We start from the raw sequence: 26,541 nt of genomic DNA, 5'->3' as shown, positions 1-26,541 counted from the left end.
TTGTTTGTACCTTTTAATGAAAAACAAATAGAGCCATAGAATCATACATTAGTTTGGGTTGGAAAGGACCATAAAGATCATCTAGTTTCAACCCCCCTGCCATGGGCAGGGAAAACAGTCCCAGTCTGGACACCGGAGGCAATGTAGAGTGTTCTGTAAGGTTTTTCCAAAGGGGTGTTAACTTACCCTGCCTGGAGAGTGTTCAGGTGCCTAAGAGCCTGCAGTTTGGGAATGTCTTTTCCTATTAATTTCGCCTTAACTTAAGCTTTAGTGCCTAGATGTTAAATTGGAATATTAATGGCATTTATTTCTTTGAATCAACTTTTGCAGTCAGAAAATGAAAAATGCACAGCAGGATTTTAATTAATAGATAGCTATTGGGCGGCCTTGTAGTTATTGGAGGTAGCTAGCTAGGGAGAGGGGGGCCTTGTAAGTAGGGGAGCTGGCATACAATGTGAGAAATCTGAATTAAATTGGGGGCCCCTTTCCTTCTTTCTCTTATTAAACTCGTGCCTCTCATGGCCTCTGTGACATTTACACTGAAGTATTCTTTTGAGGCAGTCACTGTTATGATGTTGTTCCCTGTTGTATGAAATGACAAATAATGGTATTGTTCCATCGCACATGTCTCTGAGAGATGGTGTCACAGATACTCCCCTCTGTGTGCAGTGTATCTCCACTGAGGATTCTCTGTCAAAAAAACCCCATACATATTGGTACATACAATACGGTACAACCATATTGGCAAAGGGTCTTCTCGTGGAGGTAAATATTGCAGGCTGAATAGAAGCATCTTGTTGCTGTTGTTCTAAATACACTGGTTATTATTAAAAATATTTACTGAAAATACTGTTTAAAAAACCCCAATTATTTCAATTGGTTTTTGTTGCTCTTAATGTGTGCACATCCAGCTGACTGAATTTCTGGGAGATAAACCAGCACATCCGTTCACCGAGTTCAGAAACAGATGGGTGCACAGAGTAGCACGTTAGATCTCTTTCAACTATGTAGATGTTCAGGAGGGATTGGATGTACCACAGTAGTTTGAAGGCTTTGGTAGTCTCACTTGTGTTACAGTACTTATTTTTTGCCCCTTATATTGTTTCAGGTTTCAGTCACAGCCCGAGATGATGTCCCCTTCTTTGGACCCCCTCTGCCAAATCCAGCCATATTTAGAAAGGTTTGTTTCTCTGGTCCAGTGTTGATGGCAGGGGGATGTGGTACACACCCCTGTGTTCTGAGTCAGGAGTGTCAGTCTGGCTAGGGGTCTTGGAGGTCTAAAGAGTAGTAAGGTGGAGTGTGCTATTTTTACTACTGTTTTCATCTCCAGTCTAGTCTTTGTCCTGACTTGTAGAGTGCAGAATTCCGTGAGTTTCTCCTGGTCAAGCTCATCAATGCTGAGTACAGCTGCTATCGAGCTGAGAAATTTGCTAAATTAGAGGTGGGTCTATTGCCTGCTTGCTCCCATTAGAAGTTATAAAACTGCATTTCTGACAGATTAAGAAAATACAGTGCAATTTTTTTTTACTTCCTTCTAATATTGTGTTGCTTGAAAAAGGATGATGAAATGGGATTATAATCGGCTGTGTGATGCTTCCTTTATATTTCACAGCAGGTGTGATAGAATATGCACGGGTGCATTCTAATGTAAAGATCTAATCCTCAAGTCAGAATGGGAATATGATGCATTTCCTTCATTTTGCTGGAGGAAATCCTGTATTAGCTGAAACTGAGTATTGTGCTTCAGGTTTTGTATTGATATTACTGATTTTTGGTTCAAGGTACCAAAATCCTGTTCCAAGCTCTGCTGCTTGCCTGATCAAAAAAATACATGCCTCTGTTACATCACTTGTAAAAGATACTGATGTTTTTTATGACTTGCTTTAGAAAGACCTTAAGAGGACTGGGTGTTACTGTAATATATTCCATGCCGATACAGCTAAAGCCACTTCATACCATTCAAAGTAATTTTTGTGATGATTGATTGATTTATTTATGTATCAAGGAGTATGTGAGACATTGCCAAAACAGAGAGGAAAAAAAAAATCCCTCTGCTCCAAATAATAACTGTGTTTTCATTCCTGATATTGATGCAGGAAAGAACCCGGAGTGCCCTCTTGGAGAGCCTTTTTGAGGAGCTACAGCTTCGCAGCCGCAGTATGATGGGATTACCCGTAGGGGAGGATGACAAGATAGAGAATGGCAGTGGGGGCTTCCTTGAGAATTTCAAGGTGAGCCGTAGTGGATTGATTCGTTACCCAGTTGCTCACACTTTTCTCAAGTTCATTGGGTATCCCTCCAAGGAATACTGACCCTGCTGAGCAGCTGTGCTTAAGTCTTTCCATACTTTTGTGAGAGCATCTTCAGCTGTGCTTTACCATGTCTCTCAAGAAGAGACATTTATCCCCTTTCTATGTACCTTCCTGCAGAGCTGCAGTGTGGTCCGGGGTGGAATTCCATGCTGTCCCTCAGGAGTCTTTGTACTTCATGCTGGTGTCAGATGGGGTTTCACTCTATGACTACAGAAGGCGTGTTTGCAAGAGGAGCTGTAATAACTAGTAGCAAGCAGCTTTCAGTTCCTCCAGCAGATCTCTTCCAGTTCATTCTCACTGTATCTGAAAGAGTTGCAAGAGCCACTGCAAGAGAGTTTCTAACATATCTGTTCATGCACTGTGAACAAACACTGTGATGCTTTACTTGCCCTGTAAAAGCCAGAGTTAATTTGCCTTTGTTCAGTGTAGATGATGCTTTTTTTGTGATGTCAGGATCAAGTGGCAGAACTCACTTTTAAAAGTGATCAAGATGACATCAGGAAGCAAAGTTTTCATGTGAATAGGCAAACCTGAGTTTTGAACCGATTATATTGAGAGAATGTTATATTACTTTTCTATCTGCTTCCCCTCTCCACTTCTGTGGATAATGCCTCAACACTTCATTTGTATAATAGGTTATCTGTCTGGATAGAGAGATGTGTTATAAATAGCATTTCTTCAGATGACCTCCACCTGCTTTGTATAGGGGGCTGGTTAGAATTGTTAAGGGCTGTGAAAACAATCCATTCAGGTATAGGTTTGGTAGCTATATGCATAGCTTTGGTCAGAGCTGGAATGCTTTACTGAGGTGTATTCTTACATGCAATCTGCCTATCCTGTCTTTGCTGCTAACCAGGAATTTCATACCCATCTATGTCTTACACTAATTATCCCAAAATGTCCTTTTTCTGACTTCTAGCAGATGTTGCGACTTGCATGTCATGTAGACATTTGGAAAAGGTTGTAAAAGGCTGAGTAAACTTAGAAAATGGCTTTTTCAAATGCTGCCAATTTCGATATGGCTGCTTTCCCCTTGGAACCAGCACTCAAGCTCGTGCAAGACTGAACCTTGCAGTCTTGAACAGTATGATTTTGTAGCCTGTAGTGTGTGGGACTTGTACAGATTATGCTGGTCTATCCAGTATGCTGGGATAGTAGTAGGGAATCTATTGCAACAGGACAAGGGAAGTAAAAGTAGAGAAATACTTGAGGAAGAGTTCTTCCCTGGCAGTGAATTGCCTAGGACCAAAAACGGGTAATATCTAAGATTCTTCCTTCTAGGAATTAGGATTTCTGTGGTTCTGGTGTTGGTCTGTGAGAACTTTCCACCCAATCTGTTGTGCTTTATTTTCATGCTACCCTACCGTGTGCATGTCTATATGTGTATCTGTGTTTGTCTGTTTCCCTGCCTCCCTCCTGTTCAGCGGGTGATCAGAGGCCGCAGCCAGAGCCTGGATACCATGGGAATATCCATGAGAAAGCAGCAGCCAGCTACCCTGCCCAGCCGCCCAATGCCAGCTGGCCTTGCCCTCAGCCAGAGTGTCGCCGAGGGCCCTAAGGCTGTTGCTGCGGTAAGGTATTCGGGTGGGCTGTCAGGAGAAACCGGGCGTTCCTTTGTGATCCATCCATAGGTTTTGTTTCTCTTTTCCTATTAGTTTGTCCTCTTGTCCTTCTGTGAATCTCTTGTATCATCCTGTTTCACAAGTGGTGACAGCACGCTTTGCAGTCTGTTTTATCTGTGCTATCTCTAGCCGCAGTTCAGCCGTAAACTAGAGCTGACGTTGCAGAGTGGGGGGAAAAAAGCCAAACATGATTCTACATCAGACATCTATCTCTGTTATCCCGGATTATATCCTGTACATTGCCATACCTTAAAAGAATGCGTGCAGAGTGGTTTGACCGCAGTGGTATTGTATTGTCATGTGGCAAGAGCTCAGAACGTAAGGACACTAGATCTGTTCCATTTGCTTCAATTTCACCAGTCAGATTATTTTCTGTAGGATAAAGCAGGTGCACAATGTTTATTCAAGGTGCTATTTTGCTGTAAATAGAACTTGCATGTTGGGAGCAAGCAGCAAATTAATAAAAACTTGGGCTGATAAAGAGTGAATATTTCCAGTCATCATCAAAGGCTTTCTTATTTGATGAGGATACTAAACATCCTTGATCAGTGTAAGCATGATAAATCCATGACAAACATTTCCAGGAAAGGATACGTGTTTCTGATATTGGTCAAAATCCATCCAATTGACTGTGGTCTCTGCACTAATGATGTCAATACAGGCAAACAACAAGAAAACACCTCTGTGTAAGCCAGGAAGATGCCTTTCAATGTGGGAATTCCTTGGTGAGAGTTTGTTTGGTTGCATGAATTCTGTATGTCAACACAACAAAGTCACAGAATAGCAACAACTTGGGTTTGCTGCCACCTCCTCTCCTTTTAACTTGTAGTTTTCTTACCTTCTCCTTCTCTCATCGTATGGGATATCTTTCTTCCTGAGTCTCTCTCTCTATAGTGGCTGTGTATCTTGTTCTGCCTTTGTTCCTATGCCTCTGTCTCTTTTTCATACTACCTTTATAAGCCTAGCTTCTCTTTCTCACTGACAGAGTGCTCCTTGCACTGATGGAGCTGGGCTGTGCTACTGTATTTCAGAGTAAAGGAGAGAATCTGAATCCATGTTGCAAACTCCCTATCTCGTGCTTCGAGTTCTCCACAATTCTTCCTGTCTTGTTCCCCTCCTTTCTGTCACGCTTTCCTTTTTTGTAGTCCTTTGCCTTGCCTGGTAGGAGCCCATCACGTACTCGAGCCAGCCGCTTCCATGGGCGACGGAGTAGTGCTATTGGCATTGAGAACATACAGGAGGAAAAGAGGTACGAGCTGTGGGAAGATAAGACAGAGAAAAGAAAGCAGGAGGAGATGGGAAAAGGAAGATAGAAAGGCACATGTAAGAACAGAAGGGAATCAACAGGAGTGAGAACTGAAATGGAAATGGTTGGAATGGGAAGAAAAGCCTGATTGTTTACTAATGGAGAAATGGACAAATGACAGAAACAGACAAAATAAAAAAGGAGGTGTGGAAGTGAAGAGTATCAATATTTGAGGAAGAAGGGAGGAGATGGGTGGAGGAACATAGTAAGACTGCTCTTGAATATTGTGCAGTATGATCCAGGACTCCTGGTTCTCCTGTTCTGTATTCGCCACCTTAGCTAAGAGTCAGATGAAAAGCTTTCACTTTGGAAGGGGAAACTGGGGATGTGTGTGTTTTCATGTTAAAAAGTTCAAGTAGGCAAAACTGCCAATATCTTAAAGGGATTAAATTAAAAATGCTGTAAGTCAAAATGGTTAGTGTTTTAAGTTAGGTGGGCTTAGAAATGATTATAATGAAGAGGTAACATATGGATTCAAGGCATGACATGGCATATTTGCCAGATTACAACCATTCAGAAGTTGTCTGTTGGTGATGAGAGATTATTTAGGTAAATGGATAAATTTGCCTCAGCTCTAGCTGAGACACCTTTTTAAGATTATGAAGTCTTAAAAGTCACAGGAGTGTTGTGCATCTATTATACAGTTTTCCCAGTTGCAAGAATTCCAGGGAACAGTTTAATGTCTCAGTGTAAAAGGGGAAAAGCCATCTTCTATGTGGAAACCAGTGATTTCACAATAGGGATAATTACTATCCCTATTTCCCTTCTTTCCAGTTGGACCTAATCTGCCTATGACCTAATCTGAATAAAAATACTATAGAACTTTCCTAGAGAAAAATGAAATCTGAGCCAAATTCCCTGTAACAGTCTCAGCCAACACGGTAACTACAGCTCCTGACTACATTAAATAGTTTTGTATCTTATGCAGCTGTGCCCCTCAATCCCTCACTTTCCGTGCAACATCCTTCACTGTTCCCTTTAAAGATCTGTAAGAGATTTTCTACAGCAAGGAAAAATCCTGGATTTTTCCTTTTTTTTTTTTTTTTTTAATCCTCCTTGCTCTTTGCTAGGAGGGAGTTTGGTTTCTTTAGCTTTCCTTTTGCTTATTTGTAATCTTAGGTATGAGGCACAGTGAGCCTTATCTTGTGTTTGTGGAAGCCTTTTGGGGTAATTCTTGAAGGTGCAGTTTCACTACCAACCGGTCTAAGTTCATTGCTACTGAAAAGCAGATACCGTACTTTCCCTCTCCTGGTTTCTCTTTCAGCTATCCCATCCTGTCCTGTTCCTTGTGATGGCTCAGATGCTTAGTGGACCCTTCATGGAACTGATTCAGCCCATTAATCTAACAGAAAAAGTACCAACTTTCTTTTGTTGGATTAATTGGCTGCCAGGTTCTGCCATGAACTGGCTCACAGAGAAGCCTGATGGGTACCAGGGCAGATGAGAAGTACACTCAGCAAGAGTGAAGGAAGCTGGAGCGGTCTCGCTCTCTAAGAACAGTGATCTCAACATGTCCTGTGGGACTTCACCCTGAAGCTTTATGATACACAGGCTCTGATGACAGAGCTGACCCGCTGCATCCCACTCCTTCCTGTGTCATACAAGTTTCAGGGTTGTTTCATTTTCAGGATTCTTCTTTGCCAGGGTAATTTCCAGCCCCACAAACATTTGTATGAACACAGCTGAGGGCATGAGGAGCTGTGATGTGAAGGGGTACAGGTAGGATCAACTGGCCAAGAGAGCAGAAGAGGAACTCTGTGAACTCCACCACTGAAGCCACAAAAAAACCCCAGTGAAATCCTGAGTTTTCCTATCCTTTATTAAACATACCCCACTTGTCAGTTACTCACACAGACAGCTTCCTGCAGAAGTGTCTTTACCAGTACTAGTAGCAATCAAACAAATGGAACCATCCTGAAACAAGGAAATTTGCTGAATCCTCTTTTATGCAAGAAATATATAGTATATATTATGCATTATAAATTTATACATTATATTATATAAATAGAAATATGTATTATAAATATGAATATATTCTATGCAATAAATAAGCTCTAATAAATCATAAAGCTTAAAATCAATGAAATTGGAAAATGAGGAGGGGTAGAAGAAAATGAAGAATTTAAGGAGAATACTGGAATTATTTTATGCTTTTATATCAATCCATAAGGAGTTTAAAGTTGGTGATTTCTAATATATTGCCCTCAACAGGTGACATCTAAGGAGTCTGTTCTTTTCAACACAACTGCATTTGCTTCCCTTTCTTGTGTATACAAGAGATCTAGCTTTGTATTCTTGTAAGGAAGTGGCTTGTAAGGAAGTGTTAGAATAGACAGTGGTTAATTCTATCCCTGGGCTATAGCTGGTTTCTCTTTTTGTCCCAGCAGAGACACTGCAGAGAGGATACAGAAGATGCTGGACAGTCCAGGGACGTTCTTTGACCTGAAGTCTGATGGATCATCCAGTCCCAGCTCCCCAGAGTTCCCCAACAGGAAGAACAAGTGAGTTGAAAATGATGTTAGTATTTGGAAGTTGCTCACTGTGTTTGGTATTGGCTGAAGTGTGGTGGTGCATGTCTTGCTCTGTTGGAGGTTTTCCTGACATTGTGCACATCAGGCATTCCAGCATCTTAAAAGTTAGATGTCTTCTGGCCATGGCACAGTAATTCAGAGCATGTAAGTAAGGAACTGAGCTTTCTTAAACAGCCAGTGAAGAATGATTGGACCACTTAAAGGTGATTTTGGCTATATCTTTACTGTAATATTAGCTTGCATCCAACAGGATACACAAATCCCTAGCTGTCCAGTTATCCATGCTTACTCATGTATATGTTTCCTCTATAGTTTGCTCTGGAGTGATTTTGGAGCTTTATGGAGAAGCTTGGACAAGGGTATGTTGGGTTGTACCCAAGTTCTGCCCCTCTAAGCAATATGTATGCTGCTACTCCCAACCAGTGTGAACTAGTTGTCTTCAGTCGTCCCAAAGTATTAAAGCAGGGTCTCATGTGCATGTTTCAGTGGTAAAGCATGCCACACCACAGCCAGTGTTCTGCAAAACACTACATGCAGTAGTCTGCAGAAGAGTTCTCCAGCTTCTGGTGATCAAAAACTGGAGAAATGCACTTTCTTGACAGTGCAGCTTTGCTGTTGCTAAGCTGTATTATGCTGGGCTGTGATCCTATCCAGGATCCTTCAGAACTTCATGGAAACCACACATTTCTATTTCCAAGACACCGGAGCAGTCTGTCTTTTAAACCCACGACTGCAGCTGACTTTCTGGAACAGCCTGCCCACACCTGATTTTTGTCATGAGAATTTGGATGAGACCTGGGGCAAAAAGGGCACCGAGTACTTTGTAGTGGGGCATGTCCCTTTCTCAGGACTGGGGCTGCTCTAAGAAGATTTCAGAAGGTGCCCTACAACCAGGCCTGGATTGTTGTAGTTGCTTCATGTGCCAAGTCTGGCAGGGAAGGGCCTTCCTTCCAACTAGACCCAATGTTCCCTAAGAATTACAGCCTGGTGACTGTTTGCAGTAGTTCAGCTACCCAATTGTATGCTGTAGGACTGCCCAGAATTTTATCACAGCCCAGATGCAGAGTTCTGGTAAGTATGTTTTTGTGATACTAGTTTCTAGGTTGTGTGAGTGTCCAAAATTTTGGTGTGGAGGAAGATGAGAGCACAGCTAGGAGATAACAGACCGTTTCAGATTGCTAGCTCTGACAGCCAAGGACAAGAGAGGATGCAGGATGTGGAACTGCTGACTGGTCAGCAACCCCCATCTTCCAGCATTACCTGGACCTTGTTAGTGAACTAGAAGCTCCTGGCTAGGCATGTGTGAGGGACTCTTGCTCTAATTAAGTAGCTGAAGTAACCTTGCATAATCAGCAAGGATTCTGCCTAGTAAGAAAACATCTCAGCTTGGCTGGTGCTGGTTACCCTCCAGTAGAACGTGTCCTGGAAAAAAAGGATGAAGCTTTCTTGACATCAGTCCCTGATTTCTGCACTTGGTTATGGGCTTCCCCCGCTTCCCAAAGCCCCATTCTCCATTTGTCAGCTGTGGAGGTGAGCCCGCTGCAGTGGCTGTTTCAGATTGGCATCACATGCTTTCAGAAAGCAAACATAGCATGGGATTTCACTAACGATACTTGCATAAATATTGTTCATGCACACGAGGCATGACCTGTATGACTTAGCACTCTGTCTGCTTCTGTCTCCAGGATTCTCTCTATGCATCTTTTTCCAGTAGTGGACTCAAACCCACTTGTACAATCACCAGAAAAAAATCCTTTCACAGGTGTGGTAGTTTAGCCCATTCCTGGACAGTTTGTTCATGAGGTTGGATGTAGCATGGAGTTCTGCACAACTGGTGATTAGCCAGAGTTAGAGTTGTGATTTCAGAGCTAGGGACCAGCCCTTCTGCATCATATCTGGAATAAGGAATCAAGAACATGTAATTCCACCATGTAAAGCACACCATTTTCACCAAGAGGGCATTAGCACAGTATTGCAGGAGCAAGCATGGAGCGTAATTCTAACAGTCTGTCTTAGAGACAGAAGTTCTACTGAAGTTTTACTGGATTAGTCTATTGGTCATTAGTTGTGGAACTGCAAATCAGGATCATGATACAGGCATATTTCTAATGGTTCTCTCCAGGGGGTAGCATCACTGGAGATTCCTCTATCTCAAAAGCACCCAGCATCTCACTGCTAAACTTAAGTAACAAATTCCAGACTTGAATGATCAAACTCTTCATCTATGTTCTAAAAACAACTTGGAAATAAATGCAAGGGGAACGCATAAATAATAGATTTGTCCTTTATAGTAGAGACAAACCAGCATTTACTTTTCCTATTCTTGCATGCTGGTTTTCAACACACCCTTCTGCAGCGATCAGCCCAGAATCCATGAGACCTCATCATTCACTTGGGCTAACAGTGTCTTCTCTCCTACACGCAGGGACAAGTGTCCTTAGGTTTTCTGCTCTCCTGTTCACATAGCTTTCCAAATAATCTTTTTTTTTTTCCCATGGACAGACTCAAAAGAATGAACCCAGCCTATGTAACCAGGTAGCAAAACTCCTCAGGAGCAGATGGCTTTTAGGGTTGCATCTCAAAACTCAAGCACTGTACTGTGTGTGTTCATGTCCTAGGAAAAGTACATGGGTTTTTTTGTGTGTGTGTTTTCCCTCCTCAGACACATCTGAGTGGGGACATCAAGCCAATCAGGAGTGGACCGGATGCTACTCAGTCACTGATTGCCTCACTGAAGATACTGGCAAGACTTTTGGGGTGAAATGAGAGTCCGGGCTAAGAGGAGCATGAACTTACTTAGAGGACCTCAAGGACTGTGGAGAGACCAAGTGGCATCAAGTAACGCTCCACTGGCAGTTCCTGGAGCAGGAATCCTGGGAAAGGGAGATGGACAGATAGCTCCTATTGGAGCATTTTGGCTCTATGCCCTTCCTATTGCCCAACCAGGCTCTACTAATGGTGGGGAAAGGAGGCCACCTTGAGTGCCTCCCCTTCTGTTCCCCCCCCCTCACATGAGTGAGAACAGAACAGCTTGGCCCACAGAAGGCAAGAGGAGAAGAACGTGTTTCCATCTGTCTCTAGTGCTTTTCGATGACGTAGGTCAGGAAGTGCAGTGCAGAGAACGAGGATGGAGAAACCTGCTGAGGAAGGATGCTGATGAGGAGATACTTTGTGGAAATCTAAGTCCCAGTTCATTTAAATTCATGTTATTGATTTGTTCTGCCAAGGGAGAAGCATGTTGGTCTGCATTTCCTCCAAGATATGTTTCCTAATCTCCTGAGGAAATATCTTGGCCTATATTGGCCCAATCTTTACTGTTCTCCCTGTTGCATGCTGGCATGTAATATGCCTGGGACTTTAGGTTTCATTACTGCTTGTAGGTCAGACTGGCCATATTTTGCAGTGTTTCTGAAGGAATAAATATATTTAGTATGTTAAAGGTGTCTTATCTTTCTTGCTTCTTTTAGCTTTTTGGGGTTTCTTAACATTTTTGAGCCCTTCATCTCTCTCTTATTAGCTGGTCTCTTGTGCAGGCAGTGAATATTTTGTCACAAATGCCAGGCTTACATGCACAGTGCACCTTCCACTATGTAAGCGTATCAGCCTCATGGACTGCTCTTTCTCCAAGATGACTATAAGCAGTGGATCCCAAATTCTGAGCTGTGAGAAGCTGACCTTAAGGGTCTTTCTTGGCAGATACGAAACATGCACCAGACTACCTCAGTGTCCAGAAACACAGTGGTAACAGTTTATAAGCTCCATGACATGCAAAATATGCCTTTATAGTCCCTTTGTACTGTCTGGAATTTCACTTAAGACCAGATATGATGGGCTGAGAGTGGCTGTGGGAATGGGTGGCCTTAGGCTGAGTAGCACCTTCCCTTTATGCTCAGTTTAACACCTCATCATGTTTTATTTAGGCTCCTAAAATCTCTGCTCTCCAAAATGAAGGCATGTGTTGACTTCAGTGAATGTCTACAGGTAAACAGTGCTTAAATTCAGGTGGTTCAACTCTGCATTAAGACTTTTAGGTGATACAATTATCCAGAATGGAAGTAAGAAGTGGTGTTTCTACTAAATGAAGTAACCTCTAGAAATGAAGGAATGCAAGCCAGTTGATCTGAATTCTCTTCCTTGGTGGAAAAACTAGCTGTGGATGGAGAATTTCTTCTGTTTCTGACTGCTGTATAATAAAATATGTCACAAGAAGTGCAAGCCTGTGTGTAACAATAAACATGATGATGTTGAATGCTTGCATTTCACAGAATGCTCAGGAGTCAGACTTCAGGATACTGTGTGATGCAGCCGTTGTCACGTTCTTCATCCAGTGTAAGCAGTTGTTGTAGTGGTTTGAGAGAAAATGAAACATCTGAGGAAGAGGAGAATGACAGGGTGGGTGTATGATCTCTAACAAACAGAGGCTACCCTCCCTGATTTTACCAAGTGCATTGTCAAAATACATCTTCTTTGCCCTCTCCAGGAGCTGATGTGCTCTCTTGAGGGCCCTCCAAAACAGGATTCAGTGGTTCACAGCGTATGGCTGGATGACAGTGACTGCACACCCAGTACTTCCAGCTCACCAGGTAAAAAAGAAAGAAAAAAGGAAAAATCCTCTACTTGAGCTTCTGGAGGCACAGGAGAGGTTGAGCCATGTCTTTTGTATGCTGTACTTAAGATCTGAGAAGCATAGGTAAATGATAGGCACTAGTAATGGGGAGAGAAGACAGCATGTAAACTTTAATGGGGAGAGAACAGGAGTTTCAGTAGCATGAGTAAATAGTGCTGTACATACTGTAGAAGAAGGTAGAGTAAATTGCAAATAATTAATGTGTTCGTGTTGCTATGGAGAGCATGTATTTCAGTGGTTGCTTTTCTGAATGCAGTGCCCACGTCTCTTTATAAACCAGATTGTTTAGATATGGGAATTACAGAAACAGTACTTCCTGAACAAAGCACTGTGCTTCTGAGAAAGTGGGTAATCGGGTAGCTAACCTACACTGAGCAATTTGACTGCTGAAGCTGGGCTCTTAATGTAGTACTTGATTAAATTTTGTAGTTGATTAAAGTCAGCTTGGATTCATTCACAGTGCAGAGATGGTTACAGCCATTACAAGTTCTCTTTAGTCCTACGGCAGGCAGAACTGCTGCAATATCTGTTGTTGAGGTTGTTTCAGCTGCCCTGATCTCAGACCCTGTTCGCAGTTGTTTCACTTTGTTAAAATGAACTGGTTTAGGTTGAAGCATTTCTTGTTGAGCATCAGCCTAAAGCTAAAGCGATGGAAAATTAAAATCAGTTTCAGTCTGTTTCTGAGAATTAGGCTGAAGGGACTGTGCAAGATTCTGGGAAAGTACGATTGAAATGACTAAGCTTTTCTGAGATTGAGAAGCCATTAGGAGCTGTGGAAGGCAGAACTCAGTGTTTCTTGGTGAAGGATTCTGGAATAAGAGCAGGTTGAGATGGTAAGAGATACCAGGGATTATGTAGATGGTTAAGAGATACTAGGGATTATGTAGAGGGCAAGGAAGAGACTTGGTTGGAAGGAACAGTGAAATCTTTATAGGAATTATGTGAAAACGGATTGTTGAAAAAGGTCACAAGGGTCAGAAAGCAGAGCCAGTTTCCTTTGAAGGCAGAGTTAGGTCTCTCAATCTCTGCAGCAGCCCTGTATGAGATACCAAGAGCAGACATTAGATCCCTACTTAAAATCGCCTATATCTTAGCAACGGCAACGGAACTGCTACTGTGAGATGTTCTGCAGAGACCTGTGTTCTTTTTCCACTCACAGCATGATTGCTGAGGTACACAAGAGAACCCAAAAAGATGATAATTGAAACTGAAGAAAAGGATAAACAAATGGAGTTACTGATCATGCAGAGGAAGAAGAGAGCCATGCAGGATGCTAGAATTAGGAACTGGTATGCTATATGCAGAGCCTGCCTGTCCTGAGGGAGAGACATAATGGTGTTAAACGTGGTGATATGGAAAAGGAGCATGTAGGGAACCTTCACAGCAGGAGAGAGCTAATGAGCTGCTATTAAGAGGCAGAAGCTGGGAATGAGCTTCTGTAGATCCTTGTGTTCAAGGCTTTCAAGTTTAGTGTCCTCAGCTCAGAGTGATAAATAACTACTATAAAGCCAGGAGGTCCAACACGATGAAACTGTGTCTCTTTGAAGGGATCTGAAAATGGCACCATAAAGGCAATATCTACTTTGTGCCTGGTGGCATGGGGATTTTCACTGTGTCACCATGGCACTGTGCAGCCTGCCATTTCCACAGGTCTGGCACTACCCTGAGCAGGCCACAGCCCCCCTCACAAACGTCTGAGCTATATTCACTCCTGTAGTCTTAGTGGCTAGGTGTGATAGTTCCCCATCAAAAGTGAACTAATAGGTTGTGTTTACTTGCGGTGAGAAATACTAACGGGAGCAGAAAATAAGTGTAAAAGCAAACTGATTTGTTCTGCTTCAGTCTACTGTCATCAAGTAAAAGATTTCACATTCCTTTTTGACCTTTTGGGTAACTGCAATTCCCCTTGCCCTCCATTTTTTCCAAGAGCACTCTCAGTCAGACATAATGCAGTGCTGGTTTTAACAGTGCTGTATGCCTGCCCTGCCATGGCCTATAGTTTAATCCATGTGTGATCTTTTCACAAATCCATTTACTACTCCCATCTACTGGTGTCATGTAAGGCCAGGTGGAACTGATCCACTATAAACTTCTATTATATCGGCTGCTGTTCTCTCTCCTTTTGCCCCTCTACACACTTGTTCGACAGTTTTCTTCCTGCATTCTTTGTTAAACAGAAAATCCCACTGCATCCTAGAGCTATAGCTGAGCTATGAAAGTTCAGATTGAGATCCAAGGGTGAGGTTGAGAGCACAGGTCCCAGCCCGCTCTGAGCTCCCAGCTTGCCACCTAGGGAAAGAGCTGCTGACTCGATGTACTCTCCAGTAGAAAAGTGCTAGATAAAGACATAGAGAACTCCTGCTGCCAAAACTGCTGTTTTCTGAGTTGCTTTAAAGCACCAACATGTCTCATGTGCCACCGTGTACCACGTGAGGCAGAGGTGACCTTTCCCCTAGCCTCAAGGCCAGGGTATAAATTCAGCTATCACCCACCTTAACACTTTGTTTAAGACATTTCTGGGTCAGTTAATATGCATAGTTGTTTTAAAGGTGTTTTTAAGTTACTTTGACTATTAGTCACTGCCTACAAACATATATCATAATGAAATCTCAAAGTACTGGAGCTGGGATATATACAAAATGGAGAAGAACCCTGGTATTGCAAATTCATGTTGTTTAAAGCCTCTGTTTAGCAACAAATGACAATGATGTACCAGTTTCGTTTTTAAATGACAGAGTTTTAAATTGCATCATGAAATTGGGAAAGGGAATAGTCCATCTTTGAGAAACTGCTGAAACACTGTTGCATCTCAGCCATTCCCTAGCAAATACTGATATGATCATGTATGGGTCAAAAAGAACAAATGTTCCTGTGAAGAACGTCTTGGCTTGCCATCTCATTGCAGGAATCCCTCATTAGCTGAATTTTACAGCTTTCTTAACCCACTTGATGGAGCGGTGTATAGGTATGCAGCAAAGTAACTCATCTGCTCCTTCTGCCACACTGACATCAACTCTTTCATTCGAGCTCTCCATTTTCCTCTGATAGTTACAGTTAATAGTTACAGTACAGATTACAGTACAGATTTACTGTTGCAATACCACTATGTGTTAAATCCCAGAAACTCTACTATTTATGAAATTATTATATTTAATAATTGTAAACCATCCTTAGTGCATAGGATGGAGGGTTACCTACGGATAAATTAGGCTGGTGTAAGAAAGAGGGCTGTTACGTTAAAAGACATCATACTCATTTCTTGTGAAATGTGTATGGTGACTATGAGATGAAAGCAGAACTACGTATTACATATGTGAACTTTGCAAAGCATTTCATCCCTGGTTTTGCCATGGTGTTAATACCTGATGATAGGCAAATTCCTTAAACCCTGAGATCAAATGTAGGAAGGAAGGAGGAGAAACACAGAATGATTAGACTCTGCTTCATGAAGTGTATTTGTAAGGATAAGGGCACAGATGTGTTCATTGGCATTTCTTAGCCTGACTGCATGACACTGTCACCTGCTGGAACCTGCTGCATTAGTTTAAACTATTTTTTGTGTTACATAAATTGAAAATAGGGTCTGATGGAAGCATTTTGGAGGTGGAGAATGCCTTCATTACTCATCAGATGCAGCTTATTTAGGCAAGAAGCTGGAGCCAGAACAGCTACAGCACTGAAACACGGCCTCAAACCAGTGGCCAATGGTTTCTATTTTTCTTTTTAATAGTATGAAAGCCAAGTAGTCATTTTCCTTGTGCTGCAAACTGGAATGAGGAGTAGGTCAAGGTAACATCAGCCAAGTTAGGTGTAGGTACATTCCTTTCACTCCTACATGTGCATAATCCACAGATCTGTGGAAGTTTTGGGTAAAACTAACTATGTGTGCACCTCCTGGATCCTCTCTTGATTATTTATTGTTCTGTGCTTGCTTCCCTTCCAGGAAGCAGGTTGCTTCCTTCCAGCAGTGTTGCTGGCTCCACTGGAAAAGGAAGAGACAGCAAAGCAGATGCTCATCACCATAATCCAGTAAGTGCTTTAATAAAACATTTCCTTCTCACTCGCACAGAGATAAGGATGGGAGAAAGGAGAGAAACCTGATTTAGGAGGCTTTGCTTTGCTGAGGGTTGAAAGGACAAGAAGATGATTGCAGAGGAAGGTTAAAGAACTGCCTTGTTCTGCAGGCTTCCATTTTGTGCTGCGTGTGAGGTCACCGCTGGAGAACGGTGTTGGTGCTCACCGGGTGAGAAGCACAGGTAATGGGACATGGAGAAGTGCTGCAAGCCCATGGTTCAACATGGAGGCAGGCCCTTGCGCTGCCTCTGACCTCACAGAAAGAGCGGAGCAAATACTATGCAGCTTCACAGAAAACCTTCCCCAAAGGCTCTTCCATGGCCAGCCAACTCTGGCCTGTTTAATCCACCTAAGCTCTGCCCTTCTTGGTTGCCTGCCCCCTGTCAGAGACAGCATTTTGCATTGAGACACCTCTCTGCCTTAATCTCTTTTCCTTCTCTTCTTTCATTGTCTGGTTTCCTTTGCTCAGATGCAGCCTAGCTTTCTTTGCACGTATCCTCTGCTTCCTGTGGTTTCATTACACACACAACCACTTTTGCTCATTTTGTGACTTTCTGCCTACTCTACGCTTGCTTGTTTGCTTTCAGCCTAGCATTAGTGGGACAGGCAACAAACAATGTAAGGAAAATCCGAAGTTTGCATTTTCCCTATCTATCTCAATATTGTGTAAGTACTATTTTAGTACCTATGGCGTTGAGCATTTCCTGTCCACTGATTTCAGGTAGGTCTAAGGGCCTTTAAAATCATTCTGGGAAATCATAGAATCATAGAATAGTTAGGCTTGGAACGGACCTTAAGATCATCCAGTTCCAACCCCCCTGCCATGGGCAGGGACACCTCACACTAAACCATCTCACCCAAGGCTCTGTCCAACCCGGCCTTGAACACTGCCAGGGATGGAGCACTCACAACCTCCCTCGGCAACCCATTCCAGTGCCTCATCACCCTGACAGTAAAGAACTTCCTTATATCCAATCTAAACTTCCCCTGTTTAAGTTTTAACCCGTTACCCCTTGTCCTGTCACTACAGTCCCTAATGAAGAGTCCCTCCCCAGCATCCTTATAAGCCCCCTTCAGATACTAGAAGACTGCTATGAGGTCTAAATATATATTAGTCTGTAAGATCCATCTCATTTGGTCCATCTGCCAATCAACAACATTCTGTCACAAAGGCTGGGTTTTTTTTTCAGTCAAGCTGGTTGAAAGGACAAGTTTCATGAAACCCTGGCTTTCACCATGAAATGACTTCAAGATGTTCCTTGCATTCTTCCCACCTTCCTACCAGAGTTCGTTACTTCCATAAAAATACATTTCACCCGCTTCTGAGACAGAATTGCTTCAGTGGCCCTGGGTCAGTGGGGTGACTTGGCCTAAAGTAATGTTTCAGTCCTTCCATTTTTATTACAACCTCAGAATCAGTTTGATAGCACAGGTTGGAGACCAGGAAATTTCGAGGGGGGAAATGGTAAATTTCTTCAATGTGGCTTCAAGGGACTCAAAGAAACCTGTGACATCCACCTATGTAACTTCCTTATCATTCTAACTCCTAAAGCAATGTAGCCTCTTGTATCTCACAAAGATCTCCTTAAATTCCAGGCAGGATTTGCCCAAAGACTAATGGGTGCACTGGTGGAAAGGAGGAAGAAGTTCTCAACTGATAGGGTATTTCCTGAAGAGCTGAAAGAGGTGCAAGAAGGAAAAATTGTGGATGGGGGAACACATGATACTACCACAACACTTACAGGTGTAAGAACATGAAGGATACAGGTTTCTTTTTTTCTGATGCTTTGCTCCAGGCTTTGCTGTTTAAGTGAACAAATATGAATGTGCTTTACTTAAATTTCAGAAAGCAACAAAAAATGGAATTCCATCTGCTTCTAGTTCTTCTGCTTCCTTCAGTGGTGTGTCAGAGACAGCCAGGAATCACTGAGAAATCAGTATTTAAGTGTATTATTCCAATTCAGCCAATATAGGTCCGGGTTCAAACTATTTTAGTGTGAAATTTCTTAAATGCTAGTTGTTGCCTGTCTTTCTCTCTGCAGAATACATGAGGGGAAGCCATATATAGCCATATCCAAACCACCTTTGCATAGACAGCAATTAGACCACCCTTGAGGAAGCAAAACGGAGTCTGGTTCAGTTACCAGTTAAATTCACATGGTATTTACCACTGTCCTCCAAAGACATTACTGTAAAAAGAGCATTAATTTAAAACCCCTGCAGGGTCTGGGGTTAGTTCCCAAGAAAGCATTTGTGTGATGGTCTTTTCAAATGTCAGTCACCACAGAGCAAGGGACATAAAATACCGTCCAGGAGGTGCACAGTTCCTTCTGAGATACTTGACTGGTTCCCTAGATTTTTCACTGGGCTTGAATTGTCCCTCTGTCTTCCACTCTTCTCTCTTCTGCCCCTTTAATTGCCATGCTGCAGAGTAAAAGGCAAGTGTGAATACCTCATCCTGTGCTTCTCATGTCTATGTAGTACCTCAGACTTAAAATAAAAGGAGAACGTGGCCAACTTCCCTTAAGCTGTGTGTATGTGTGTTTATAAAGGACAAGCAGGAAGGTATGTGAAATCCAGAGATCACAGTCCCATAACAATTTAATCCTCGTGCTTTTGGGGTAAGAGAAAGAGAACTGATCAGGAAAGAAAAACGTTTAATCTCCAAGAAGTTAAATGTTTAATCTTTAATGTTAATCATTAAGCTATTGAAAGAAAATAAGCACATTTTTATTAGCAAAGACCTCCCCAGACTGGCAATACTGGCAAACCTTGAAATTCATCATAATCAGAGAAGAGAATGAGCTGTAAAGTTAGCTGTTAAGGATGAGAAAGCCATCTCTCCATAAAATTGGATACGTTCACATAATCACCGAGGACTGACCATGTACAGATACATTTTCATTCTTGTATGTTTCCCCAGGACTTTTCACATCTTTGGGCTTGGAACTGGTCCCAGCCATTTTTCACCTGCAAGACAAACCAGCACGAAAGAGAATGTTAAATGCATGTTAAGTGATTGGTCAGTCACCTTTCTGCACTAGGATGACTGTTTCTGCTTCACTTCTGAAGGGTATCTACTGCTGATGAAACGCAGATTTGTATCCTGTCTGGCATGCTTCAGCCAGCTCCATACATCTGTCACTGTCTAGTCACAACTGAAGCTGTACAGGAGAACTGTTTTCCTCTGTCACACAGATTTTTGCATGTCTGGGGCACTCTGCATGAGGGACTCCCGGTTTGAGGGGCTGAGGGTAAGGAAGAGAATAAGGGTGGAAGGCTGGGGAGTCAGAGAAACAAAAGGAAAATCTGTTGAAATCCTTGGAGTTGAGGCCAGATACCAGGCCACAACATTCCAATTAGGGTTAGTGACTATTGCAAAGGGTGCTGGGTATTCATCTTTCTCTCCTTTTCAACAAGAGTATTTTTATAGGATTATAGAAAAACTTCCCTTCTGTTTAAGCCTGTGACTTAAACCAAACGCATCACAGCTAATTTATATGCTTAACTCTTTGTAGTGACAAACCCTTTCAAGTGAAAAATTTTGAGATCAAAAGCCAAATGTGCTCTAACTCACGTAAAAGCAGGTGACTGAGTTTTATTAATCACAACCTACTCCAGTTATCTTTAAAACCCCAAAGTTTGCATAGAAAAAAAGAAAAGAATGATGGTCAGTATAGGAATATCTGTTAAAAAGCTCTGTAGTTATGTGATTACAAATTATGGACTGGGAAGCTGTGATAATGTTCTTCCATTAAGAAGGAACATTAAGTGTCAGCCATAGTCTTAATCTTAGCCCAGTACTGAAAGGTTAGATATGAACTTCTGAAAATTAAAGAGTTTTGGTAGTAATTTGAGAATGGCATGTGGAGCACAAAGCCTTGAAATGTACAGAGAGAGGATGGAGGACTTCTTGTTTGGAAAAGGACTACATCTTTGGTCACTCTTAACTGTACTGAGATACATTCCAGTCAGCAGTTTCATCCCATGGGAAGGACACCCAACATTATTTAATATTTGAAAGACCTTAAGAGCGTTTTGTTTAGCTGTATTACATATTTCACTCAAAGAGGGTGAAAACATTAAACCCAAACTGATGTTATTAGGTACACTCACCTATAACGCTGCCTAGCAGCTCTAAACGATCAGAGCCAAAAAAGAGATGAGGTTCCCCATTAAAATGGGCCACAACAGCAGGCATCCCAAATGCCTATTCACACCATGGAGATGAAACAGAGAACGTTACAATGACAGAAAGTTTTGCAGATACATCATCAAGCCTCTGGAATAAAAAGCAATGACTGACTTTTTTTCCTCCCCTTCTTTTCACCTTCTTCATTCTGACAGATGAGCCTAATTGGAGCCATCACAAAGAAGACGACTCTCCAGAGCCTGTGTGCCCCTTTTGAAGGAGCAAAAAAACCCAACCACCAAAAAACCTCAGCCTGGCAAATCCACAGTTTTATGTCAAGTAGCAATAAACGGTATCTCCTAGTGCTGGTCCTATAGCTGCCCATCCTTGCTGCCCAGCTGGAATGAGCTGGATGGCTCAACCTTGGTTTTGCAGATGACAATGAGAAAAACTACCAATGACACTGAATTAGCTTTCACATGGTCAAAACCAAAACAAAGACCACTTAAAGGAGATGGTCTGTATACTGCTTTCTAATCATCACCTTCACTGTTCCTTGCTTCCCAGTATTCTTAATAGGAAAGGAATGCCCAGCTGTGATGCCAGCTGGCATTGGAAGCATCTCACCCCATATTTTATTGCTTCCTCTGTTGTCTCTTTCAGTCGGTTCTTCACTGCAGGGGATGAAATCATTTCAAGTGTTTTCTGGGCAAGCTCTGAAGATAGCCCAGCCTGTCTGGCAGCCTGAGAAAACAGGACAGAATTCAGAGTATTCTCATACTAAATATTCCAACTCCTACTATGGTCCAGTTAGTTCAATCTTCAGTATTGTCACCCAAGGTCTATTATCAGAAACATTACAAAATACCCTTGAAGTACTTCCTGTGCAACTGTCTTGCTGTGTTCCCAACCCATTCATCATTGATGAACTCTTAGATAGAAAGCAGAAGGGCTATTCTAAACTTCCAAGCCCAAAGCTGCACTTTCTTTCAGGAGTTGCCAAACAGGGACAAAAAGTTTAGCCTCTGATCTGATGACTTACCAGATAATAAAAAACAAGTGTTCCTCTGAAAATCTTACTGTACAAGCCTGCCGAGACAAGATTTATGGCTACACAGGATCTGCACTTGATACTGCATGAAAAAAGATCATAACTCACAGAGGTTAAACAGTTGCTGGTGTTCTTGTTGTATCTTTTTAACCTCCTCTGTGCCTCTGCCACACAGGAATGAGATAAAGTGGCCAAAGGTAAAGGTTCAATGTTTACTGGGTAACTTTGAAGTACCTATTTTAATCAAGTATTCCACAAATGAATGTTAACTTCCTGCCATCTACCTGAGTGATGTAAATACTAACAGTATTGCACGTGGACCAGTAATCCTGCACATGCAGGTGTTAATGGGTTTTAATTTCTTTCTCTTAATCACTTTTCTGTTTAGCATCCACATTTTCTTGTACCTTCTCCTACTTCCCCATGGAGGTTAGCAGCTCTTTTTCACTCTGCTTGAATAGGAAACAGACAAGTGTAGCACTGGAATAGAACAAATTCCTGTGTATGTTCAGTAGCCCCAGTGTTTAGACTGCAACATTTACAAAGAGATGTAGTATCTGGTCCTCACCATTTTAGGGCTGAAGGGGTATTTAAGTGGATTGGGGCAGGATTCAAAGACTGTACATTCTAATTTATGTGAAGTTACTGCTGAGTAAAGAAAGAAGTGAAAAATACCGAGGAACCATACAAATATGGTTTATAAATACACCATCTATAAATACACCATCTATAAATATGGTAAAAATAAACAACATTTCATTTTTCTAATTGATGTGTAAAATAAATTCATCTATAAAGACTTGGATGAAAGGGTTGGGATGCCTCACCCACCTCTGAATGCCATATTTCCAGAACCAAAGTCTAGTACTTGCTGCAGGGGTGCATGGAGACGGACATGAGCAAACAAGATGCTTACCTTGTTCATGCCTTGCTGAACATAGGGGGATGCTCGCAGACCACCAAGCAGTGGGTCTGTGTGTCGTTCAAAGCCTGACCCTCCACCCAATCATTCCAAACAGAGCTGCTAGGAAATCAAATCCACTTTTTTCTAGCTGAAATTTCTCAAGACTCCAAGTGATCATTTGACTAAGCTGACTTCATGTCTATTACTGATCCAAGCACCAGTAAGAATCTGTACCTGAGATGCAGAAGCACCAACAAAAAGGAGACACTTACAGCCAATATATTTGCTGGCTGACTGATATCTTCACGCTGGTAAAAGAACAAAACACGTGATTCAGTATTTAAGAACAAAAGCTTAGCTCTGGACTTCAAGTTTCATGACTTTGCATTAAAAGACATTTCATTTCTCTTACTCAAATTCCACATTTGAACAAAGTGGGATGGGAAGGGTGACACAGAATGGATCAGGAAGTTGGCTTCATAAAACACTGACCTGTGACCAAAAACGTAGCCAGAACTCCCTAGATAAGGACTCCACATATTGTGGTTGTGTCATATCAATGGCTGTGATAAAACGCATGGCTCCGAGAGTGCCTGGGATTAGTGGGAAGACAAAGAAACACACTGAAGGGACAAGATCAGGAATAGATATGGCCTGCACAAGTACTACCCAAGAGCAGTTATGATCTTCTCTGTAACAGTCCCCACCCTGTAAGGGTTATGTTGTTTCACCATATCTTCCATGCTAATATCATTCATAACCATATTTCTCCATGAATTTATGGTTACAAATGTACAAACATCACTGCTCACAGATACAGGAAGAGGCTGTGGACAAGGAATTCGTCTTTACTGTTAGGAAGAACTTGAACCAGAAGTGCTGAGAGTTGAAAGATGCCAACTAAGCTAAGACTCTAACTTACCTGTACCAAGGACACGTTTGAAGTCATCTCCTGAAATGTGTACAGGCACTTGGTAGTATTTTGCCATCCTTTTGACATCCTGCAGCAGGTATTCTGCACGCTTTGGCAACATTGCTGGGGGCTTGTTACCTTTCAGGAAAATAGTTCTGTTGAGATTTTTCTGGACAAAACCAAAACTGGACAAATTAGACCTCATGCATACACATGCCTAAGGAAGAGCAGAATTTCGTATCGACTTACTGAAACATACACAGCTTTTCCAAAGATAATGCTAAGATTTAAACATGATTTAGACTGGTTTTGCACAAATGGACCCTTTAAGTTAGCAAAATCAGTTTTAAACCATGGTAAAAATGCCCTAGCAGGGATTTATACCGATTCAGACAGATGACTTTTAAGCTAAACAAATGCAGAGACTAGTTAATTTCCCGATTTGTCTCAGTGATTAATTTCTAACAGGGCCATTAATTACTAATAAGGCCATTAGTACCACTTTAGGTCATCCTTTATGCATATTACAAACTGAGAGTGTTCCACAAACTAATTCTGGTGTGAAGCCAACAGAAAACCTTTAGGAAAACATTCCATACCAAATTATTATTATCCTGGATTAGAACTGATGCACCCTGTCATACACTGTATGTGCCACAAACAGTGGCTGTGTAGTTGCAACAGCATGAAGTTCCTTGTGGCTGATTTCTCAGTCACTACCGAGCTCTGCAACTCTGTATTTAGTTACTGGTGCCAAAATTCAGTTTAAAGCTGTCTCCGTAGAATCTGCCCTCACTAAGAGCTTACCCACCAGCATCGTATTAGTGAAGAAGGTATTTCCCTACAGAGCTACTCTCCCTGTATTGCCTACCAGTTGCTTGCATTATGCCCCCAAGGAAAGCTGGACGAAAGCGCAGATCAATGTTCCAGATGTGCCGGTACCGGCAGAGCACCTGCAACATAAAAAAGCAGTGATGGATTAAGTCAGAAGAGATGCCTATAGAGCTGTGCACAGCTAGGAAATAAGCTAGGGCATTAAACAGATTCTGCAAATAAGTCCTTTTCTATTGTTTTAGTAATAGTCCTAAAAGCTTTTTGTGGATGCCGCTAGAGAGTTCTGATCTCAGAGAAACTAAGACTGTGTTTGTGATACAACTATACACGTCTAAACAAGGCTAAGTAAGGGAAAGATCAAAAACATGAGCGGATCCTTCCGCTTGTTAAACATCAAACCTCCAAAATACACAGAGGCTATGCCGCCATTCGGCTGAGACACAAGAGGAAGAAACCGAAATGCCCCTCACGAGTGAGACTAAACCAAAACCTAAACGTAAGGTAGGAGGAGCGCTGCAGCCGGCCCGGCAAGCTGCCCTTCAGCCGCCTCCCAAAGGGGAATCAGCAGCAGCAGCCGCAGCCCGCAGGGCCGAGGAGGGAGAACGGCCGCGGGAGAACGGCGAGGCTCCCGGGAACGGCCTCCCTCTGTCTCCACCATGCCCTCACCTCAAACCCGAGCCAGGAGTAAGGGGAGACCACATCGTAAAACAGCTCCACCACCGTCCGACCCATCACTGCCCCGGCCCGGCCCGGCCCGGCCCGACCCGTCCCGTCCCGTCCCGTCCCGTCCCGACGCCACTACCCAGGGCGCCCCAGCGGCAGCGGCACCTCCTCCGGGGCGGGCGAGGGACGGTGGAGGCGGAGCGCCCTTCGCCTCCCGTTGGCAGCAGTCTCCGTTCGTCAGCCCGGCTCCGCCTCTCTCCGTTCCCCCGTGCCGCCGGCGTGGTTGGCCCCGATCGCGGCTTCGGGTGCCGTTTGCTGCCTCCCCTTTGAGAGGAAGAGGAGGGGTGCGGAGCCGCGGCTGTCGTCTGTGCCCTTCTCCGTGGCGAGGCAGGAGGAGAGGAGGCTCCCGAGGAGGGAGCCCGGGAGCTGACTCAGCGAAGCAGCCCGGCATGTCTTCCCGGGAGCACGGCTTCCCTGCCGGAGCCTGCGGAGGGCATGTAAAATCAAAGAGAGAAGGGAAATCTCGTCATGGGCGGTAACAAGGTGAAGTCCTTGGTGGCTGGAAAAACCCTGCCGTTAAGAACCATTCTTTATAAACACTGTCAATTTTTGTGAGCGTTTTCCTATGGACGTTAAGGGGTGTTAAAAGACAACCGACGTAGGCATCTTCTGGGGTTTGGGAGCTCCTCCTCCCAAGCCACTGGAGCCTGCAGATGTGGTTGCTGCTGTATGAGGTGCGGGTTCAGCGAGCAGTGAGGCTGCGTGTGTCCCCCACAGAGATAGGTACGTGCGCACACATACGCTGAGGATGCTAACGTGGCTGCACAGACTGAAACAGGCAGAGTGCTGCCTGTAACAGCATTCCCGTACAACATACCACAGCTAAAAGCACGTATAGATGCTTAGTCCTGTCCTGGTGCTCCATAGCTGATTGGGGTTAAGTTCGCTAGTGAAAACATACCCTTCACCCTCTAGATTCACAAGAACATGAACATTTACAGGCCCTTTGAACGGGCATGTTCGTGCCCTGATCCTGAGCCATCTCACCCACTGTATGGGTCTTTTGCTTGCCAGCTGGTCTGGATCAATACTCACTGGCAGAGATGCACACTTACACGCTTCTCCCACAATCGTTGTTACATGCATGAGTCCCTCGATTATCCGCAGAGGCTTGGTCTATGGACTGTGCTCTAAGCTCCCTTAGCAACCTCCCACTCAGACATGAGTCTTTCCAGGTTTTAATTGTAGGTTATCAGGTAAAACCAATACTCTGCACATCCACAGAGGAGCACAGAAAGACAATGGTGGGTGGGGGGGTCCCCTGCCCTGCCTACTTCCAAGCCTATCGCAGGAGCATGCCGCAGGTACATCTCTGCAAGTGCAGAGGTGCTCAGGGCACCTCAGTGGCACGTGAGAACCCAGACTGGGTCTCTCTGGAGGTGGAACACACGGTCCTGCCCTACCAAGGGCTGTCCCGGGACAGACGTCAGCCCCATGGTCTAGGGACTCATGAAGTCAGCAGGAGCAGGACTGTTGGAGGGAAGGGATACTGCAAAAGGGTCTGAGTCCCAG

General features: G+C 43.2%; 2 protein-coding genes across 12 annotated transcripts in view; one reads left to right on the top strand and one right to left on the bottom strand.

The window, feature by feature from the left end:
- The window catches only part of LOC130602730 (rap1 GTPase-activating protein 1-like), a 40,927-nt gene extending 21,928 nt beyond the window's left edge, over positions 1-18,999 (top strand). For 5 of the 11 annotated variants that reach the window (XM_057415906.1, XM_057415905.1, XM_057415899.1 and 2 more), the window contains 11 exons: positions 1,109-1,180; positions 1,355-1,441; positions 2,097-2,231; positions 3,737-3,883; positions 5,080-5,183; positions 7,625-7,741; positions 12,037-12,163; positions 12,252-12,354; positions 16,342-16,427; positions 16,583-16,654; positions 18,069-18,999. In XM_057415906.1, coding sequence (XP_057271889.1) covers positions 1,109-1,180; positions 1,355-1,441; positions 2,097-2,231; positions 3,737-3,883; positions 5,080-5,183; positions 7,625-7,741; positions 12,037-12,163; positions 12,252-12,354; positions 16,342-16,427; positions 16,583-16,606 — 1,002 coding nt within the window. In that variant the 3' untranslated portion in view covers positions 16,607-16,654; positions 18,069-18,999. Of the gene's footprint in view, positions 1-1,108; positions 1,181-1,354; positions 1,442-2,096; positions 2,232-3,736; positions 3,884-5,079; positions 5,184-7,624; positions 7,746-10,433; positions 10,712-12,036; positions 12,164-12,251; positions 12,355-16,341; positions 16,428-16,582; positions 16,655-18,068 lie in introns of those variants that run through there. The other 6 variants (XM_057415897.1, XM_057415900.1, XM_057415901.1 and 3 more) reach the window with 6 other exon arrangements.
- Positions 19,000-19,140: 141 nt separating this feature from the next.
- On the bottom strand, positions 19,141-25,067 carry GSTK1 (glutathione S-transferase kappa 1). Its single transcript, XM_057415908.1, has 8 exons — positions 24,973-25,067; positions 24,344-24,425; positions 23,482-23,610; positions 23,052-23,152; positions 22,832-22,867; positions 21,232-21,348; positions 20,589-20,682; positions 19,141-19,442 (listed from the first exon to the last, which is right to left on the bottom strand). The coding sequence occupies exons 1-8, from the start codon at positions 25,036-25,038 to the stop codon at positions 19,402-19,404; spliced, it is 666 nt and encodes a 221-aa protein (XP_057271891.1). The 5' UTR covers positions 25,039-25,067; the 3' UTR covers positions 19,141-19,401.
- Between the last annotated feature and the right edge of the window lie 1,474 nt (positions 25,068-26,541).

Source organism: Pezoporus wallicus, unplaced genomic scaffold (assembly GCF_028554395.1).
Source record: "Pezoporus wallicus isolate ANWC-B61680 ecotype Strahan unplaced genomic scaffold, APGP_CSIRO_Pwel_v1 contig_6814, whole genome shotgun sequence".
Classification (NCBI taxonomy): Eukaryota; Metazoa; Chordata; class Aves; order Psittaciformes; family Psittacidae; genus Pezoporus; species Pezoporus wallicus.
The sequence above is the reverse complement of the archived record's forward strand: the minus strand, read 5'-3'. Positions and strand labels throughout refer to the sequence as shown.